The sequence below is a fragment of the Mastigoproctus giganteus genome, chromosome 1, assembly GCF_048544385.1.
Source record: "Mastigoproctus giganteus isolate SK-2022 chromosome 1, ASM4854438v1, whole genome shotgun sequence".
In the NCBI taxonomy this organism is placed as follows: domain Eukaryota; kingdom Metazoa; phylum Arthropoda; class Arachnida; order Uropygi; family Thelyphonidae; genus Mastigoproctus; species Mastigoproctus giganteus.
Genome location: NC_143575.1, coordinates 219,497,340 through 219,519,510, shown reverse-complemented (window position 1 = coordinate 219,519,510; position 22,171 = coordinate 219,497,340). Strand labels below are relative to the sequence as shown.

Below are 22,171 nucleotides of genomic sequence, written 5' to 3'. Positions count from 1 at the left end.
AGTCGGTCTCAGAGGTAGAAAACAAGGTTTTTCCCCCCAGAAACTGGGGGTTTTTTGTTCAGCAAAACAGGAAAATTGACCAGAGAATACACGCAATTTACAGACACAATACAAATGGATATATGAATGAACTTTTGTTCAATCATATATCCAGACTATTACATTAGGATGACTCTAATGTAATAGTCTGGATTATATCAAGTTTGTCACTAAGCTTTAATGTTGTTCTTCTCTGTATGAGGTTTATTAACTTTAGGAGCCATAATGAGGGATTTTTAAGTTAAAATAAATGTAAAACATGGGTATAGTCTGTGATATCAGTACAGAATTCACTTTCAAAATGGCGAACGTAAACAAATGCAGTAATCACGTGACTAGACGTTTTCTTTTTTCGGCACTGCAAGACATCCGCGCTGTATGTAAACATCCAATCTCAGTGTGCCGTTAACTCTAATGATCCATTATTTAGGGTGCCATTACTTCGACAGTCTACTGTACTAATATGAGAAAAAAAAAAGGTGACAATGTGTATATGTGGTCAAAACCTTTTTAGTAGTGATGGGTGCAAATGATTATGATATTTCCATAATGAATTATTCCTACCTATCTCTAAGTTAAGTCCTGCAGTGTCTTATGCCACTCGGCTAATCTGTTGTCATCAAGTCCGTGCGCACACACATACACACTGTGAATGTTAATATCCAGACACCCAGTGCTGGATTAAGGTATGGGCTAGCAGGGCCCTGCCTGAGGTGCCACTGTTTAAGGGGTGCCAAATTTTACAAATCATGAAAAAAAAAAAAAAAAATAAAATATATATATATATATATATATATCCTTTAGTAAAGGGGCACTGGGATTGAGGGCAAGGCTATGGGCTCGTCAGTCCAACTTTTTGATGCTTGTGCCTTCAAACCAGTCCATCACAGTGTGAGGAGTATGGCATGAGGAATTGTCCTGCTAATATAGGTATGGGCCTTCCTTATGTGCTGCTACAATCTAATTAACATTATCATCCAGGACATCTAGATGAACCGTGGAATCCGTGGTTTTGTCCAAAACAACCCATGGTCACAGGCCAAACCATGAAAGCAATCCCGCTGCCTCTGCCAAACTTAGTTTGTTATTGTTATTTGTTTTTTTTAGGAGCATTAGCAACTAAGGCCATATTGCTCCGGGGATATTCGGTGGTCATTCCTTGACCTTTCCGCATCCTCCGTATTTGGTGGTCACTGGCTCGAACCCCTGTCTAATCAAGAATTGTGTGCTACGCACTGCTGCTCCTGCTCACCTGGCTACGGAGACGCCCCAAACTTCATTGGGATGACGTCTTGCAGGTAGCTTTCTCCGAGTTTACCACGAGACTGGTAAACTGACTTGTCACTCCAAAGCACAGCATTCTATTGGTCTTCATCCAAGAGTGTCGGGCCTTACACCAAGCTAGACAGTGTCTGGCATTAATTGGGGTGATTAGTGGCTTGTCCATGGCTGCATGAATGTGGTAACATATATCATGAAGCATCCTGCACACTGTACTGGTGCTGTGTTAACATCAACTTGCATTCTGAGCAGATGATCCTTTGCAAATACAGACACATTCGCACTGTTTTTCAATTTGGGGTGATGAGTGACCTTAAAAATATGATAAAACTTTATTATTATCAGTTTCTGTCATTTATTTTTGTATGATATTTCAAAGTTGAGTTTAGCAGATCATGTTTAAGAGAACACAGTAAAAAAAGCAAAAAATATATATGTTTTAAATTTAACCAAAAGAAGGTCCCTCACAGATGCCATGCTGGCATATTTATTCCTCTTGGGGCACATGTAATGGAAGGTTTTTAATTTTTAGAGCACTTGATCAAAAGCATGATTGCATGCTTTTGATCCATTACAGCATATGTAAAGGATTATATATGCTTTGATGGATCAAAAAACTGACCTGTCATAAAACATAAGACCAGTGGGTAATAAAAAAAAAAAAGTTTCATCTAAGCATGTTGGTGCCAATCTAAAAAATATCTACAGACACTTTGTGTCCGTAGGATACCTTAATGGACACGAATTGTCAGTTTTAGTGTGTTTTGATCAATGTCTTTATTTTTTTTTATATGCATAATTAATCATGTCAGAAATAAAGAAATATTGTCATAAAAAAAAAAATTAAAATGGCAACCATAGTCCTGCATTAGGCACCCTTTAAATATGCTGAGTGTTTAATTATGGTATCAGGCAGCAAACATACTTTTTAATGAATATTAACAATATGATCATTTTTGGCACAGTGCCAATGATATTCATAAACTGTGTTCACTTATTTATTATTATTATTATTAATATCCATATGATGCAAGGAAGCCTGAGGCTTATGCTGCACCAGGGAAAAAAAATGTTCCTGAGTAACCCTGAGAGAGAGAGAGAGAGAGAGAGAGAGAGAGTCAAAAGTAGAAGGAATCACAGAGAAAGGGAAGAATGATGATATCCAGCTCAGGACCCTGGGTGTGCCAAGCCCTTACTCACCAGATGTGAGCCCCCAGAGTTTGTATGAGTTTCATTTAATGCAGAACTTTTCTTGGTGAATACAACTTTTGCAAAGGGCACCTGTGGGTAATTTTATTTAAAAAAAATTTTAACATAATAAACATTTACAATTTTAAAAAATTTAAAAGAATAAATTGTTTAGAGTAGATTAGAAATACAAAGTGGTGACAAAAAGTGAACTACTTTGAATTATTTTTGTCAATTTTGAAAAGGGAGGTATGTTGATGTGCACTGCTCCTGAAGTTAGGAAAGCAATAGGGGTATCCTTGCTTGGATTACAAAAAAAATTGTTAATAAAAATTATAAGAAAAAAAAATCATAAAATCACTTTTGGCCATGAGATATGTACTGCATATCTTATACTGCTTGTTGAGTTGTACTGATTTAAATTTATGCCTATTATTTCTTCAGTTGATAATGAGGTTGCAAGATAGCATGGTGTAGTATAAATAGAACCTACGCTAACTTATGGAGAAAAAATGTAATTGTAGCGTGAGATAATATTCAAGCTTCCCAGGCCACCTTGACATGTCCATATGTTTCAATGAAATACAACAAAAGCTGTAATTTCTGTGTCAGACTACAAACCAACAAATGGCAAATAAGATAAATCTTCTGTTTTACTGGCCTCTGTGATAAGTAAAAGCAAAAAAAAAAAAAAAAAAATGGATAATGGGGCCATGTTAATTTGTTTTATGACAGTTCAGTGCATGACAATTTAGTGGATGAGACAGTTTGGTGAAACACAATTGCTGGCTACAATTCAGTAAGTACAACAGTTTGGTGTATGTGTGACAATTTGGTATACTATACAAAGATTAAAAATTAACAAAATCAGAAGTAAAAGGTTTAGTAATGAGAAATTTTGGTTACTTAGAAAGTAGAAAAGCAGAAATTAATAAAAAAGAAAATAATGTATTTTTTATCCATTTATTGTGTATAAAAAGATTCACAACCAGTCCTTCTCATAGGTAGGTTGGAAAGTGATTATGTGCCTGTTTCATCATGACTTTATCCATATTGTATAATACCTTTAATTCTAACTAAATGTCTTTTGGCGTACAATCTTTAGTCAGAAGCATTGAGAACTGCCACAGGCCCTGGTGAAAACGCTTCACTGGGCCAGAGCATCATTCCGTGTAGGACTCCAATTCTAATCCCCACAATCTTCAGGAAGAAATTAATAAAAAAGAAAATAATGTATTTTTTATCCATTTATTGTGTATAAAAAGATTCACAACCAGTCCTTCTCATAGGTAGGTTGTCTCTAACCTTAACCCATCCAAGGTGCTAACCTACCACAGGTCGACCATCACTAATCCGGCAACATTGGGACCTGTGGGGTGCCGGATTAGTGAGTTTGCCGGATCACCAGTGGCTATTTTAGCACATACAGTTTACCCAACAAGACAACAACAGCTAACTTTAACATGTTCACTGCCAAGCCAGAAAAAAATTCCCCCAGAGGACAAAAAATATTTAGCAAATAATTTGATTAGTAATTCTAAAATAAATACAGGCTGGTCTCGATTAACGCGATTAATTCGTCCCGCGTGCGCATTGCGCAAAACGGAAACGCGTTAATCGAATATAATAATCAATAGGAAAAATTATAATTGGTCCTTGACCTTCTGGAATGTCCATAAAAATTTTAAAAATATCTTTTAAATAACTTTTTAAATGTATACAATGTAAAAGATAATGAAAATAATTATGGAATTAAATGTTTATTGCATAAAACAGCGGTTCCCAAACTGAACGCCCCGCGGAATATTTTAAATATTCGAGGGAAACACCGCGCGAACTACTAGCTCAAGGTAGTTCAGAGTTTCAGCAATTCTTAAGTTGTTTGGACCTAACTACTAAACGGAACTGTTAGGTATTTCTTTTGGTCTGGGTGCGCATTGAAAAATTACTAAGACACTAAGGGGCGCCGTGAACCGAGAAAATTTGGGAACCTCTGACATAAAATACACAATGAAGAAATGACTGTTGCGGAAATATTTGAACAGTGTTGACTTTCTCTTTTCATCAATCAATTTCCGATAGCCGACAACAATCTTCTCTGGGCCCTGGCGAAATAAATATCGCAGAGAACTTCACCTTTTGTTTGAGGTTCTCTGCGATACGAAAGATTTCATCTAGTTCTTTTACCGTTATCCCCTTCGCGGTAACATTTTCATCTGGCTCATTTAAAAATTTGAATTTTTATGCAAGTGGGCATTGACTTTATTAGCAGGAGACAAACAAGTAACACGTCTTCTTCCAATGGTTGATGGAACACACCGAGGGGGGCAGCAGGCAAATGTTTGTTTATTGACCGTACGACTCGCGGTAAGCTTAACGCGCGATTCAAATCTTTTTCAACTATTGCATAAAAAAAAAAAAAAAAAAGATCGCGTTAACTGGAAATTTGCATCGTGTAAAGTGGTATAATTTTTCAAATAGCGTTAATTGAAAATTGCGTTAATCTAACGCACGTTATGCGAGGCCTGGCTGTATTGTAATGTCAGGGTTGCTGTTTTTTCGCTTAAAATATATATAAAAAAATATTTTTTTTTATGTCGCATATATGTGGCCCAGTGGGTTACTTTATTTCTCGAGAAGCCGTGTCGGCCACATACATGTAACGCTATTACGGCTTACATACGAAGGTCGTTTTTATTGCACGCGCGGCAATAAAACTAATTGCGATAAAATAAACTCTCAAACGTCGCAATAAGTGTCAGTATTGGCAGAGATTTTGTGAAAACAAGTTCGTTAGCGCGCTGTATTATCCATCATATTGTGTTGTAAAAAAAAAAAAAATCTAAAAAGGAATGACTAAAATAAGAGGAAGTGAGAGAAATTGCTGGAATTTACAATTAAGCAGAGTTAACCTTCTCATAGACACACCGCTGTCTAGTTTTTTCAGAAGTTCAACTTTATCTGTTATGGACAATGTACGGGGTTTGCGCTTTACGCCATGAGAGGCACTTCCTTTAAGCATTGGAACTATGGCTGGAGCTAAATGTGAGCAGGTTATAATAATAATTGCAGAAAAATAAGTGGGAATGGCTTGCCGGTGTTTACGATTTCGCGCCAACAGCTGATGTTGCAACCAACGCCACCAAAACAGTAGCGGCAGGTCAGTGCGCTGACTCGGGAAATTTGAAATTACGTTCGCGGAAATTATGTCCGAATTAGCGGTATTAGTGATGGTCGACCTGTAATAACTTTTTTCAATAAAAACCAAAGTGCAGGTCGCAAACCAAACGTCAGAAGGTGTACATTAAAGAGCTGACATCCATTAATGATTTTTACTTTGGGTCTCTAGAACAAATCCCTTCTCCTCCCTCCATGTGTATTTTCTAAAAAAATACAACTTACAGAATTGAAAGTAAAGTGTGAACTCTTGTATCCCAATTTTAACCTGTCCATGGCAGTTTTTTTTTTTTTTAAGAGGATCTAAAAAAAGTAGAATCTGCTTTAAAAAACAGTTGGATCATACACTCCATCAAAAATATAAAATATCAAGAACAATGTCATGATTACTAAATTCGCAATTTGCAGTACATGATGTAAAAGGTTTGCATTTTCTGTGTTGCTTTGCCATATACACCAAATTCACCCAAAAAATTCACCAAATTGTGGTACTCACCGATTTGTCATGGCCAACAATTGTTTTTCACCAAATTGTCACACACAGTGAAATGGCACTCACTGAACTGTCTTGTGCATCAAACTGTTGTACATTGAATTGTCTTGTGCATCGAACTGTTGTACATTGAATTGTCTTGTGCATCGAACTGTTGTACATTGAATTGTCTTGTGCATCGAACTGTTGTACATTGAATTGTCTTGTGCATCGAACTGTTGTACATTGAATTGTCTTGTGCATCGAACTGTTGTACATTGAATTGTCTTGTGCACCGAACTGTTGTACATTGAATTGTCTTGTGCACGGAACTGATGTACATTGAATTGTCTTGCAACGAATTGATGTGATCCCTGGATAATATGTGGATAAAAATTTTTAAGAGGATTTTGACTGAGATAACACCAATATTATTTTGAAAAAGTTTGTGAATACAATAATAATTTGAGTATTTAGTTGGGTGTATAATAATATTTGTATAAATTTAAAAAATTTCTCTTTGTGATATGAATTTTTTTTCTTATTATTTTGAAATATTATACTTTTATTATATTTGCTTTGCTGTATTTTCATTACTGCCATATGGTTCTTCATCTAGAATATAATAAAGAAAGCTGAAGAAGGGGGGGATGCGCATGCAGTGAATTAGTCTAATTATCTGTTGGTTGGTGTCACATAACTGCAGGATAAAATCATATTTGTGACCCATGTCACCTACTTAAAATCTCTGTATGATATAATGCATATTGTATGTAAGTAAATCCCACATCAGTACACTGATTATTTCCACTAGGTGGCAGTGATAACAGTGTATTGATATGGGATTTATTTAAAGATGTAACTACTGGCAAGGGTAAGGTGACAATGGCAGTCTCAGACAGTTTTTAAATACCATGCAGTGAGACCAACTGATAAATTTACCAACAGCAAATTCTAAATGGGATGCATTCAGGGATATAATTAGGGTGACCAACCATCCCGAATTTTGCAGGACATCCAGATTTTCGGCTCCCTATAGAGGTGTCCCAAAAGAACCCTAGGCGGGATGCCATTTGTCCCAATTTATCACATAACTCAAAATAAATAATATAAAATATAATAATAGATCGTACTAAAATTCATTAACTAGCATAACGTGAATGTGCATAGAAAGTTTAAATAAAATAAATCTCCATTTACATCTTCAATGTTTATTTGCCTTAGATTCCCGGAATTTTATCAGTCTAGTTTTAGACTAATGGTTATTGACTAATGACTAAAAAATAATAGAAGGCTATGTTCTGTTGATTGTTTGATGTTGACCTAATAATGAATAAACATTTTACTTACATACCTACGTGTATGTAATTTATTCAACCTACCTATTTTAAAAATTAATATGTTAATATTACAAGGTATTTTGTAATCTGATGTACCAATGAAAAAATCTCATTTTTTTTTTTTTTTGGTTGTGTCCCGATTTTTTTAAGGTTGATATCCCAAAATTGGCTGGTCGAGAGTTGGTCACCCTAGATATAATCATAGAGGCTACTAGTCTTTTTATACCAACTAACAGATGCTGTTCAAGGTTGAGACTTAAATGGTTGGTAGATGAACTGGAGTGACTATATGGACTGGAGATGTAGCCATAGAGAGAAGAAAAATGTGTGTAGGATGCATAAAAATTATCAGGTGATACAGATGCCTACAGCCTGCATAAACTAGTAGAAATCAAGTCACAAAAAAGTAGGCAAGCTAAGGTGTTTTATGAGAAGTCTAACAGAGAATGCAAAGGCTTTTTAAATCTATGTAAATACTAGAAGGAAGGGGTTGAATGACATTGGCCCGATAGACATGAATGGCTTAACTGTCAATGATCTTGCTCGGGTTGCTGGCAAACAATAGGTATTTTGCATCTACAGTCACTCACGAGGAATTGTTTAGAGATGGGGATACCAGAAGTGTGTTAAATTACAGGTTTTGTGATAACTGAGAGGAAACTGGAAGAAATTGTTGAAGCAAAATGTAAAAAGGCATTTGGCATAGATGGGATCTATGCAATTATATTAAAGGAGGCAGCAAATGAGTTAAGCAAACCTATAGTCATAATTATAAGAGCATCTTTGGATTCAGAGGTCTGTAAGGACTGGAGATGTGCAAGTGCATCCCCAATTCACAAAGTGGGATCAAAGGAAGACGTAATTACGGAACTGTTAGCTTGGCTTCTGTTCCAGAGAAAATAATAGTAACTAGTTGAAGAATTAATGCAAGGCCAGCTAGACAGGAATACAGTTATACTACAGTCACAGCATGGATTTGTTAATGGGTGATTTTGTTTGACCAATCTGATTGACACTAATAAAAGAATGGGATGAAAAAAATAATTTTTACATCGTATACATAGATTTTAGAAAAGTTTTTGATACTGTTGCTTTTGATATATAAAAGAATGCTATACAACTCTGTGAGCAAGTTACTGCTGTGGATAAAGGATGTTTGCTTGGGTGAAAATAGTGTCTATTAATGAAAACTGCTCTTCTTGGACTAATGTTATTTTCCAAATAACCCAGGATTTGGTGCTGGACCCATTGTTGTTTTCTATATTTGTTAATGATATTGATGAAAGCTTATGAAGCTTAATGTCTCAGTTTGTCAGGGTGGTTAATCACATTAATCATGTGTATGCTAATGCAACATGATCTAGATAAATTTGGCAGATGGTTTGAGAAGTGGCAATTGAATTTTAATATTGGCAAATGCAAGTTACTTCATATGGATAGCAGTAATTCCAGATTAATGTACCAACTGTGTGGTACCACAGGCAGGTTAATTTCGTGGAGAATGAAAAAGACGGGGGTAATTCTACGGTCAGATATGAAGTTCTCTGAGCAGTGCAGAAAGGTTGTCAGACAGCTCAGGGGTTTTTATCATTGATATACAGGAATTTTTATAGTAGGGATAATGAGGGGATTATCCAATGTATAATACAATGGCTAAGCCACATCTTGAGTACTGCAAAGAAGAGCAATGAGCAATATTTGGTCCTTGAGGATGTCAGACATTCTCTCAGATATGCCAGACAAGATGTACTGGCTACCTGGGAGTCTAAAACACTGATGGAACTGATATTCGGGTGACATTCAAGTCAAGTAGACCCAATTTCGGTGAAGTCTGGACGGTCTGTGACAGCCATATCCTCTGCTTGCACATTCACAATGGTGGGACTGTTAGTAATCCTGGGTATAACCTCTATGCACAAGCACACTGTGGGTGACCATCCAGGTATGAACCAGTGTAAGCAGGGGTCGAGGTGTGGCACCACAACCACATGGAGGAATGCCACCCCTCTGTGTAACCAGGCAATACTAGGTGGTAGATGACTCTTGTCAACCGGTGCAATACCACCATTTTACTTATTGGAGGCTCGAAGTGGTGGAACCCATGTTTAGTCTCCAGAGCTAAGTTCCGGTCAACCCTTCTCCATCACTTCTATCATGCAGTATGACTGATGACTTTTGAGGTTATGATGAACATTGTGGTGAGATCCAATCTTCCCTACATTTTGAGGGTACAGCTCTAAAATGGTGTTCGCAGGCCGGCCGCTAGTTAGAAAACCGGACTGAACCTATTGGTAACTCTTTAGGATGCTTCTGGATCAGCTAGTGTATAATCTTGCTACCTCTACTCTGCCAGATAGTGCCTCGAGGGAGTCCGAGTAGTGTGTATGCTGGGGACATTGTCGAGGCCACGTTGTGTAAAGGATCTGGGTATATTCTTACCATTTGTACACCATATCCAAAAATTTTATTGCTTCTTACAGCAGGTCCCCCACATTTTTTCTTACTATTGAATACACCACGAATTGTCAAACTAATAGAGTAAGCTTATCTGCAAAAAGATCTAAACCTCCCAACCACTTCCTAGTTCATTTCACAAATATACATGATCTCAGTTCTATTCTCAACGATGTCCATTTTCACTTGCCGTCTGCCAAACCTCATGTACTTTTTCTGATAGAATCTCAGTTATTGGTTGATTCAACTACTGCTCATCTCAGTTGCCCAAACTATTTGCTGAATGATTCCTTTTGCTTCAAAGGTCGTACTTGTGCATATGCCCATTCCGATATTCCCTGTCAGAGACTTGGCAATTTCGAATCTCCTCTCTTCCATCTTCTCTGGCTTAAAATCTCTCTATTCGCTGCGTCAAATTCATCTGTTGTCTCTACGTTCTCCCACCTCCACTAACCACTTGGAGCTCTTTGACTTCCTCTCTTTCCAACTTTATTTTCTCCAGTCCAACTTTCCTAAGAGTGAGGTAATTTTCCTTGGCGATTTTAATATTCACAGCTCCAGCTGACTTCCGTTTTCTAGTCACACTGACCAAGGTGGTCAAGATGCTGAGGCTTTTGCAATTTTTAATAATCTTGCACAGATTGTTCATTTACCTGCAAGAATACTGGACAGTCCTAACCATACAGACGACACGCTTGATTTTTTTTTTTTCTCACAAACAACCCTTTTAGTACATGGCTGAAGTGAGTGGTCCTTTAGGTACCTCAGATCACAACTTGGTGATTGTCTCTTCTCCAATGGAGCCTTTATCTCTTAGCTATTCCCAACCTTGTATTTTTGGCATTACAAGAATGCAAAATGGGATGACCTGCAAGATTTCTTTTCTTCTTTTCCTTGGTCGGACTACTGTTTCAAAACTTCTGATGTCAATGTTTGCTCAGATCGTATCAGTGAAATTATTCTTGTAGGAATGGAATCCTTCATTCCACACTCCACTTTAAAATCTCGTCCTTTATCTAAACATTGGTTTTCCAATAAATGTACTAAGGCTGTTCAAGAGAAGAATGAGAATGTTGCATATTGTAATTGGCCAGTTTCCAATACTTCAATTTCATTTTCTGCCTACACCAAAGCTCCGAACAACAATTTTAAAGCAGCTGTTAATCAGTCCAAACTAGATTTTGAACAGGCTAAGAGTAGAAAACTTGCTTTTGCCCTAATAGTAGCCGAGCATTCTGATCTCTTGCCAAAGCTATTGGCCACAACACAACTTTTGCCCATCTCTGCTTCCAGCTCTGTCAAAACCAGATAGTTCTGTTGTCACTTCAGCCAAGTATAAAGCTGACCTGCTAGCATCCCATTTCTCTTCCAACTCATGTATTGTTGATCTTGGTAAAACACCTCCCACCATTCCCACCACGCTCCATTCAATGCCTCCTGTGGTCTTCCGTCAAAAGGATGTTAGAAAGATTTTGACAAATCTTGATGCTAAGGAAGCTCCAGATTCTAATGGTATTTCTCCACTTATTCTCAAAACCTGTGCTCCTGAACTTACTCCTGTTCTTTGCCATATTTTCCACTTTCTTATTCCAAAGGTGTTTTTCCTTTTGCTTGGAAATTTGCTCATATCCAGCCAGTTCCTAAAAAGGGTGACAAATCTCTCCCATCCAATTATTGTCCCATTGCAATTACTTCTAGACTTTCTAAAGTAATCAAGAAATCAATTAACCGCCAACTCTTAAACTACCTAGAAACCTTCAGTCTGATCAACGATCGCCAATATGGATTCCTTCGGTGTCGATCCACAGGTGACATTTTGGCTTATGTTACCCATTTATGGACAAATTCAATGGAAAAGTTTGGTGAAACATAAGTAGTTGCTCTTGACATCTCAAAGGCTTTCAGTTGTGTTTGGAATAAAGGTCTTCTAAACAAGCTTCCATCTTATGGTGTGCCAACTGTTTTTTGTAATTGTTATCCAGTTTTCTCTCTGATCGCTCACTAAGTGTGATGGTAGATTGATCTCTGTCTTCTAACTTCTCCACTAATGCTGGTTTCCCCCAAAGTTCAGTTCTTTCCCTTGCTCTTTTCCTCTTGTATATTAATGACCTTCCATTGACTAAAAATCCTATCCATAGTTTTGCCGATGATAGCACATTGCATTCCTCTTTCCATTTTGAAAAACCTTGCCCTACTCAATCAGCTTCAACTTCTCGAATATCTGCTTCCAATTCCTTAAATGCCGATCTCCAGTGGGGCAAAGACAACTTAGTCGATTTCAATCCTTCTAAAACTCAGTCTTGTCTTATATCTCTCAAAAAGGATTCTTTTGCTCCTGTTCTTATCTTTGGTGACACTCAGATTTCTAGGAAAAATGATATATCTCTTATTGGGATTACCCTGACATCTAATCTCTCTTGGCACAAGCACATTACAAATATTGCTTTCTCTGCATCTAAAAAACTTGGTTTTTTCTTTCGCCCTCGGCATTACTTTTCTTCCAAACAGCTGTTTACTCTGTACAAATCGCAAATCTGCCCTACCATGGAATAATTTTCCCACAAATGGAATCTTCTAGATTCCATTCAGAAGAGGGCAGTTAGGTTAATTAATGACTCCTCTTTAACAGAGTCTCTCCACTCTCTGTCTCATAGATGTACTGTTTCTGCTCCGTGCCTTTTCTTCAGATACTTCCATGGACACTTCTGAATTGGCGTCTAATTTCCGTTCTCTCTTTCAAAACAGTCCGAACATGTGCTGCCACCAGCCAACATCCAATTACTGTCCAACTTCAAACTCACAGAACCAACTTTTCCTCTTCCTGGTTTATTCATTCAGCTGGAACAACCTTCTGGAACAACCTTCCTTCATACATATTTCCTGAAAATTACAGTGTACAGAAGTTCAAGTATAATGTCGACAAATATCTTCTTTCGTCTTCTCAACCTCCAATCCAAGCATGGTACTAAGTACTATATTTTCTAATACCTCTCGTGTTTGGGGGGTTTCATAAAAAAAAAAAAAAAAAAAAAAAATTCTTATCTGTAAACTCAGATTTCTAGGAAAAATGATATATCTCTTATTGGGATTACCCTGACATCTAATTTCTCTTGGTTTTTTCTTTCGCCCTCGGCATTACTTTTCTTCCAAACAGCTGTTTACTCTGTACAAATCGCAAATCTGCCCTACCATGGAATAATTTTCCCACAAATGGAATCTTCTAGATTCCATTCAGAAGAGGGCAGTTAGGTTAATTAATGACTCCTCTTTAACAGAGTCTCTCCACTCTCTGTTTCATAGATGTACTGTTTCTGCTCCGTGCCTTTTCTTCAGATACTTCCATGGACACTTCTGAATTGGCGTCTAATTTCCGTTCTCTCTTTCAAAACAGTCCGAACATGTGCTGCCACCAGCCAACATCCAATTACTGTCCAACTTCAAACTCACAGAACCAACTTTTCCTCTTCCTGGTTTATTCATTCAGCTGGAACAACCTTCCTTCATACATATTTCCTGAAAATTACAGTGTACAGAAGTTCAAGTATAATGTCGACAAATATCTTCTTTCGTCTTCTCAACCTCCAATCCAAGCATGGTACTAAGTACTATATTTTCTAATACCTCTCGTGTTTGGGGGGTTTCATAAAAAAAAAAAAAAAAAAAAATTCTTATCTGTAAACTTTTGGCTGTGAAGTGAAAGTGCAACACTATTTAACTATGTAACCAGCTATGATCAAATATTGTTGCAATAAAGGTTTCTAGGAAAGGCTTCAGTTTTGCAAATTAGAGTGCCTGGAGACTAGGCACCTGCAAGAGAATCTGATTGAGGTGTTAAGGCTTCAAATGGATTGAGTGTTGCTGATGGAATTCTTCCTCTCACTCAGATTGCAAACACCAGGGGGACAAGAGGCAACCATCCTTCCTGAAGGCAGATGTGCAGAAATTTGCCAATAATGATTGGAACAAACTCCCATCAGGTGTTGTAGAGGTGGGTGGTTTGTATAGGTCTAGTTTTCAAGGACGAAGTAAACAAATAGAGCTGGATGGACAGGTGATACAAGAAGTGTTGGTTTTTTTTTTTGCTGTTTTGTATAAGCTTGCTTTCATGCATCATTTATGACATGAGACATAAAAGGTGGATGTCACACCTTTCAAATTGTAAAGGGTGAGACACATGTTAATATATATATTTTTTCTATTGCAGCATAATACACCCCAAATTTTTGGTTACGCCAGTTAATATCATACTACTGTAAACTGGTTTACAGTAGTATGATATTAACTATCATACTTCTTACTACTGTAAACTGGTTTCCAGATTTCATACTTTTATATAATTTAATTTAGACCCAGTTGTTGAAAGTTGCTGACTTTGTTAAAAATTTGAACATGTCATAATTTTTAATTTATATATTTTAAGTAATTCATAATTTTTGTTTAAATTGATAATTGAAAAAATAACACTGGTTGCAATACCTTTACAACATCAGCAACAACATCAAAAACAAAATATATATATATAAAATTATTAATATTTAATCAAAATAGCATCCTCATACAGACTTCATTATTTCAGTTGGTTACTTGGGAATGGTCCAGAAGTTTTTCTTTCATGCATCTAGTGAGTCAAGGGATGAAACTTCTGCCACTGAATATGCATTTGAAAAATATGTTCCTAAAACAAAGAGTAAGTAGTGAATAAAATGTTTTAAAATTTTGTACATGTGCAGCATGCACACACACACACACACACATGCACTTTAGTCTTTTGTTTTGTTAAAAAATGTTAGTAAGTTTCACATATTTCATAATTACATTAATAAATGAAGCACTAGGAGGTTTATAAAAATTTTTGCAACACTATATGTGAAAAATGTACTCTGTAAAATATACTATATGACCAAAAGTATTTGTACAACTTTCCATGCATATTGTTTACTGTGTTAGTCTCCTGGGCATGTGTATATGTTTGAACAAATATAAATCTTGAGGGTCTGCTATGCAGCAAAAGTACGATAGAAATCAGTATTAGTCATGGATTGGAACTTAATTTTTAAAAATAAATTTAAAAAAACTTTTAAAGGGATTTTAAAAATTTCTCTTTGTCATATAAGTTTTTTTCTTATCAATTTGAAATATTATGCTTTTATTTTATTTCCATTACTGTACTTTTCTTAACTTTCATATAGTTCTTCATCTGGAATGTAATAATGAAAACTTTAAAAGTGGTTGCTTAAAAAGCACTCTTCTTTAATGGAAAACTAGATAGCGAGTATAGTAGTATCAATTAATCAGTAAAATTTATTAATCTTATTAAATTTCATTGTCAATTGAATTGTGCTTTTTGAACTAAATAAATATAGCAACCTAGTTATTACAAACTTAACATCATAAATTAATACATATAAGTTGACAGGGGATAAGAAAGTCATATAACGTAACTCGGAGATAATATTCAATACCGAAATACATATATATATAGTGTTATAACTGCATTGGGATATAGGTTTAGGGTTATATTTTGTATTGGAATTTTATTGAACTTGAATAGAAATCATGACTCGAACCAGAGCAGCAAAGCAAAAGGCTCAAACTAGTAGAAGTGCTGTGGCTCAGGGGAGAACTGAGGGGGGGGCGGATGGCCTCTGAATCACAATCTATTGAAATGCACTGCTTGTTTGATGTTTGGGGGAGCAATCAGGAACGGGACATGATATTGCCAAGGGGAATGTCTTTGTGTGTGTGCATGCGTGCGTGCGCGCGCGCGCGATGTAAGGAGTGCGAGGAAATCAGGAGGCGCCTCCTGGTGGGAAGGAGCAGCCAGGTGGGAAGAAGCAGCAGTGCGTAGCACACGCTTCTTGATTAGACTGGGGTTCGAGCCCGTCACCACCAAATACGGAGGATGCGGAAAGGTCATGGAATGACCACCGCATATTCCTGCAGCAATATGGCCATAGTTGCTAATGCTCCTAAAAAAAAAAAACAAGTAGCGAGGAAATCAGGTGCCAACTCGGCATTGTTATGGGCTTATACGAGAGCTTGAAGGACAGAGTGGATGCCCTTGAAGGATTTAAATTGAGGGTCCCATCAAGCTCTCAGCTGCCCACACAATGCCAGAGCTTGCACTTGAACATCACGCATCACACAGGCAACCCCCAAGGCAGAATGCACTAGTACCAAAGGAACTAGTTGTTGTAGGTGACTCTGTTGTCAGGGAAATGGGTAACATATTGTGCAAAAAGGACAGATGGAATAGGACCAGGGTGTGTCTGCCAGGGGCAAAGGTAGATGATGTAGGGCAGATATCATCCTTTAAGGCACAAAGGGTGATATTGTTGTACATGTTGGCACCAATGACATTAAGAGTAGGAGTCCAGCAGAATTACTTAACAAGTACAAGGCAAAAAAGGGTTGAAAAAAGGGTTGAATTTGAAAGTGTCTGCAATTCTGCCCAGACACGATAGGAGGGAGTATACAATGAGGGCCTTGTCGATCAATTTAGCCCTGGAGAGATTGTGCAAGACTCAAGGGGTAGAATTTTTTTTCAGCCTGGTCTGTGCTTGTTAACAGGAGAGACTGCTTCTACAGGGATGGGATACCCTTAAATAGAAAGGGTGCAAGAATATTTGCTGATGCTATCGAGGTAGAGTTACGTCGGTCGGAAAACTGCTAGCTTGGGGGATACACGGACTAATAGATTAGCAGTAGCCGCTGGCAGAGGCAGAAGTGATTCTTGCACTACTTCTATTGAAATGCAATTGAGCAGCAGCCTGGAAAGCAAGGTAATGGAATTTCCAGGACTGCTGGGAGTTATAGTGGAACAAATAAATACATGGGCTGTGTTAGGGTAACTAAGTTGTTACCAACAGCAAATTCAAAATGGGAAACATTCAAAGAACTTATCTTGGAAGCTACTAGGCTTTATATACCAACTAAGAAATATTGATCAAGGTTTAGGCCTAAATGGATATCAGATGAACTAATGAGACATATGGCAGAGAAAAAAAATGCATGGGATACATAAAAATTAATGGGTGACTTTTGAAACCTATGATAGATATAAGCTGGTCTGTAACCAAGTCACAAAGGAGATTAGACAGGCAAAGGCAGATTATGAGAAATCCTTGATGAAGGATGCAAAGAAAAACAGAAAAGAGTTAGAAGGAAAGGGATGAATCAGATTGGTCCACTGGAATATTGATGGTTCAACAGTTGAGGATCCTGCTCAAGTGGCTAACAAACTAAACGAGTATTTTGCATCTACATTCACACATAAGGAGTTACTCAGGAAGGGGAATGCCAGAGGTGAAGTAAAGTCTGGCAGCAAGCTAGATGATTTTGTAATAACTGGGAGGAAAGTGGAGGAGAAATTGTTGAGGTTAAATATAAAAAAAGGCACCTGGGATGCATGGGATCTATCCAGTTATATTAAAAGAGGCAGCAAAGGAAGTAAGCAAACACTTAGCCATAATTATGAGAGCTTTGGACTCTGGGGGAGGTACCCATAGACTGGAGATGTGGAAGTGTGACCCCAATCCACAAAGGATGATCAAAGGCAGACACAAGTAATTATAGACCTGTGAGTTTAACTTCTGTTCCAGGAAAATTAATGGAGGCACTGGTTAAAGAAGCACTGCAGGATCATCTAGACAAGACTTCAGTTATAGCTTGGACACAGCATGGTTTTGTTAAGGGAAAGTCTTGCCTGACCAATTTGATTGGATACTATGATGCAGTCACAAAAGAACTGGATGCATGGAATAACTTCGATATTATATATTTGGCTCTTAGATAGGCTTTTGATACTGTTGCACATGGAAGACTGCTGCACAAATTGGAGCTATGTGGCATTGGAGGCAAATTGCTGCTATGGATAAAGGGATGGTTGAGGGGAGAAGACAGAGTGGTAATCAATGGACACTGCTCATCATGGACTAATGTTGTTAGTGGAGTCCCTCAGGGATCAGAGTTGGGTCCATTATTGTTTTCTGTATTTATAAATGATATTGATGATGGTATATCAAGCTTAATGTCCAAGTTTGTAGACGATACAAAGGTTGGCAGGGTTGTTAAGGACACTACTGACACTATGCTGCTGCAACAGTATCTGGAAAGGTTGAGCAGATGGGCTGAGAGGTGGCAAATGAAGTTTAACATTGACAAATGTAAAGTACTACATATGGGGAAACAGCAACCCCAGAGCAACGTATCAACTCTGTGGTACTACACTGACAGTGGTAGAGAATGAAAAGGACCTGGGGGTAATTGTGCAGGCAGATATGAAGTTCTCTGAGCAGTGCATATGGGCTGCAAGAGTAGCTCATGGTGTCTTGTCAATGATATACAGGAATTTTTCTAGCAGGGATAAGGAGGTGATTATTCCCTTGTATAAGGCAGTGGTCAGGCCACACCTGTATACTTATATACAGGTCTGGAGGCCTCATTTCAAGAAGGATGTAGAGCTGCTAGAATGAGTACAGAGAGGGGCAATAAGATTAGTGAATGGAACAAAGGGTTGCTCTTACGAAGAAAGGCTTAAGTTTTGCAAATTACAGTGTCTGGCGACTAGGCACCGGCGAGGTGATCTGATAGAGGTGTATAAAGCCTTGAATGGTTTGAGTATGCCCAGTGCCATTGGGATTCTTCCTCTTGCTCAGAATAATCACCTGAGAGGGCATAAATTCAGATTGAGGAAAGACAGATGTAGGATAGATGTGCAGAAATTTGCCTTTAGCCAGCAGGTAGTTGGTTGGTTGGTGGAACAGACTTCCATCCCTTGTTGTGGAAGTTGATAGCCTAAATAAATTTAAGGCTCAGCTGCACAGGTATTTCGAACAGACGGACGGGTGAAATGGAAGTGGTTTTTTTTTTTTTGGCTGATGCTGCATAAGCTTGATTTCTTGCATCATATGCCTCTACTAATTCGATGAGCTTGAAGTGCTGGTCAAGACATCAAAGGCAGATATTGTTGGGATATCAGAGACATGGTGTCACACAGATATTGTGCAGAACTAGAATTTGGGGAGTACAATGTGTACAGAAAGGATAGACAGTACAGGTAGGGAGGAGGGGTTATGCTGTTAGTTAAGAAACATAAAATCTAAGCAAGTGCATCCAATTGATGTTGGTGGACAATGCAATGTTGAGTCTGTTTGGTGTGACATAAGCACTGGAATAGGAAAAATGAGAGTGGGTGTGTGTTATAGGCCTAATGAATCTGATGAGTATAAAGAGCAATTGTGCAGAGAAATAGTGGGCCAGTAAATTAGTGTCTTATAATTGGGGATTTTAATTTCCCAGATATTGCCTGGAATTTGTGGGTTGGTCACTCACACACTAGCAAGGCTTTTGTGGATTTATTGAATGATTGCTTTCTACAGCAGCATGTTTGGGAGGCAACTAGAGAGAGTAATACTCTTGAACTGATTATCCGTAATGATTCTTCATGCATCAAGAATCTGCAGATAAAGCAACCACTAGGTGGCAGTGATCACAGTGTGCTGAAGTGGGATTTACTCAAAGAGGTAACTACCATCAGGGGTAAAGGGAAAGGTTTTTGCTTTCGTAAAGGTGACTACGGTGGTCTGAAACAGTATTTAAATTCTATACGGTGGAACCAACTGATGATGTTACCAACAGAAAATTCAAAATGGAAAGCATTCAAAGAATTAATCTTGGAAGCTACTAGGTTTTTCATACCAAAAAAGAAATATTGTTCAAGATTTATGTCTAAATGGATGTCAGATGAACTAATTAGATATGTGACAGAGAAGAAAAATGCATGGGATACATATAAATTAACATGTGATACAGAAGCCTATGATAGATATAAGCTGGTCTGTAATCAAGTTACAAAGGAGGTTAGTCAGGCAAAGGCAGATTACGAGAAATCTTTGGCAAAGGATGCAAAGAAAAACAGCAAAGAGTTCTTTACTTATAAACTCTAGAAGGAAGGGGATGAATCAGATTGGTCCACTTGATATCGATGGTTCAGCTGTTGATGATCATGCTCATTAGCTAACAAACCTAAATGAATATTTTGCATCAACATTCACACATGAGGAGTTATTCAGGGAGGGGAATGCCAGAGGTGTATTCAACTCTGGCAGTAAGCTAGATAATCTTGTAATAACTGAGAGTAAGTGGAGGAGAAATTGTTGAAGATAAACAGAAGAAAGGCACTTGGGGTGGATGAAATCTATCCAGTTATATTAAAGGAGGCAGCAAAGGAAATAAGCAAGCCCTTGGCCATAATTATGAGATCTTCCCTGGACTCAGGGGAGGTACTTATGGACTGGAAATGTGCAAATGTGACCCCAGTCCACAAAGGGGGATCAAAGGGAGACACAGGTAATTATAGACCTGTTAGTTTAACTTCTGTTCCAGGGAAATTAATGTAGGCACTGGTTAAAGAAGCATTGCAGGATCATCTAGACAAGACTTCAGTTACAGCATGGGTTTGTTAAGTGGAAGTCTTGTCTGACTAATTTGATTGGATACTATGATGTAGTCACAAAGGAACTGGATGCAAAGAATAACTTATATCATATATTTGGACCTTAGAAAAGCCTTTGATACTGTTGCACATGGGAGACTGCTGCACAAATTGGCATTGTAGGCAAATTTCTGCTATGGATAAAGGGATGGTTGAGTGGGAGAAAACAGAAAGTGGTAATCAATGGACACTGCTCTTCGTGGACTAATGTTATTAGTGGAGTTTCTCAGGTTTCAGTGTTGGGTCCATTGTTGTTTTCTGTATTTATAAATGATATTGATGATGGTATATCAGGCTTAATGTCCAAGTTTGTAGACAATAAAAAGGTTGGCAGGGTTGTCAAGGACACTACTGATACTATGCTGCTGCAACAGGATCTGGAAAGGTTGAGCAGATGGGCTGAGAGGTGGCAAATGAAGTTTAACATTGACAAATGTAAAGTACTACATATGTGAAGCAGTAATCCCAGAGTAACGTATCAGCCCTGTGGTACCACACTGACAGTGGTAGAGAATTAAAAGGACCTGGGGGTAATTGTGTAGGCAGATATGAATTTTTCTGAGCAGTGCAAGAGTAGCTCATGGTGTCTTGTCAATAATATACAGGAATTTTTCTAGCAGGGATAAGAGATGATTATCCCCTTGTATAAGGTAATGGTCAGACCATACCTTGAGTACAGTATACAGGTCTTGAAGCCTCATTTTAAGAAGGATGTAGAGCGAGTTGGAACGAGTACAGAGAAGTTCAACAAGATTAGTGAATGGAATAAAGTGTTGATCTTACAAAGAAAGGCTTAAGTTTTTCAAATTTCAGTGTCTGGAGACTAGGCACCTGCGAGGTGATCTGATTGAGGTGTTTAAAGCCTTGAATGGTTTGGGCATGCTCAATGCTGATGGGATCCTTCCTCTTGCTCAGAATAATCGCCTGAGAAGGGCATAAATTCAAATTGAGTAAAGACTGTTGTAGGATAGATGTGCGAAAGTTTGCCTTTAGCCAGCGGGTGGTTGATTGCTGGAACAAATTTCCATCTGTCGTAGAAGTTGATAGCTTAAATAGATTCAAAGCAGAACTTGACAGACATTTTGAGCGAGTGGATGGGTGAAATAAGGGGTTTTTTTTTTTTTTTTTGGCTGATGCTATATAATGTTGTTTTCTTGCATCATGTGTCTTTGCTAATGCTAATTATTTATTATACAGTTTCACATAACTACACTGTAAAATTGTATTAGGGTTCCTAGGCGACTGATACCATGCATAATATGAAACATCTGCCATCTCAAAGAGCTTGAATGAATAAATAGCTTGAGACACCAAAGGGTCTTAAATCTTTCAAACTGTAAAGGGCGAGACGTTCTTATTTGAATGCCATATTGGTAAACTTCTTGTGTGCAAAACTGCAACTTATCTGAACCTCCTGAAATTCCTGTGATTTTATTCAAAGACAGAAGGCCATAAGTAGGTCTTCTGTCTTTGAATAAAATCTTTGAACAAAAACAGAAAAAAACAGAGCAAATATTCCCATCAACTTATACCGATGCATTCAGACCTACTTAACAAATAGAAAAGTCAATGTCAGTGCTTTGTACTGCCAGGTGTCATGACCAGTCTTCAGGGGTTGCCCACAGGTCCCTGTCCTGGGACCCATTCTGTAGAATCTGTTCCTTAAACTTTGACTTGAACACAGTAAAAATGCAAGTCTACGCTGATGATTTAATAATGATGTTT

General features: G+C 37.8%; 1 protein-coding gene across 1 annotated transcript in view; it reads left to right on the top strand.

The window, feature by feature from the left end:
* Nucleotides 1-22,171, top strand: part of LOC150091531 (GTPase Era, mitochondrial) — a 242,211-nt gene that overhangs the window by 8,517 nt on the left and 211,523 nt on the right. Inside the window, exon 2 of the mRNA XM_090384396.1 lies at nt 14,528-14,638. Within this exon, the coding sequence (XP_090240522.1) occupies nt 14,528-14,638 (111 nt within the window). The remainder of the gene's footprint in view (nt 1-14,527; nt 14,639-22,171) is intronic.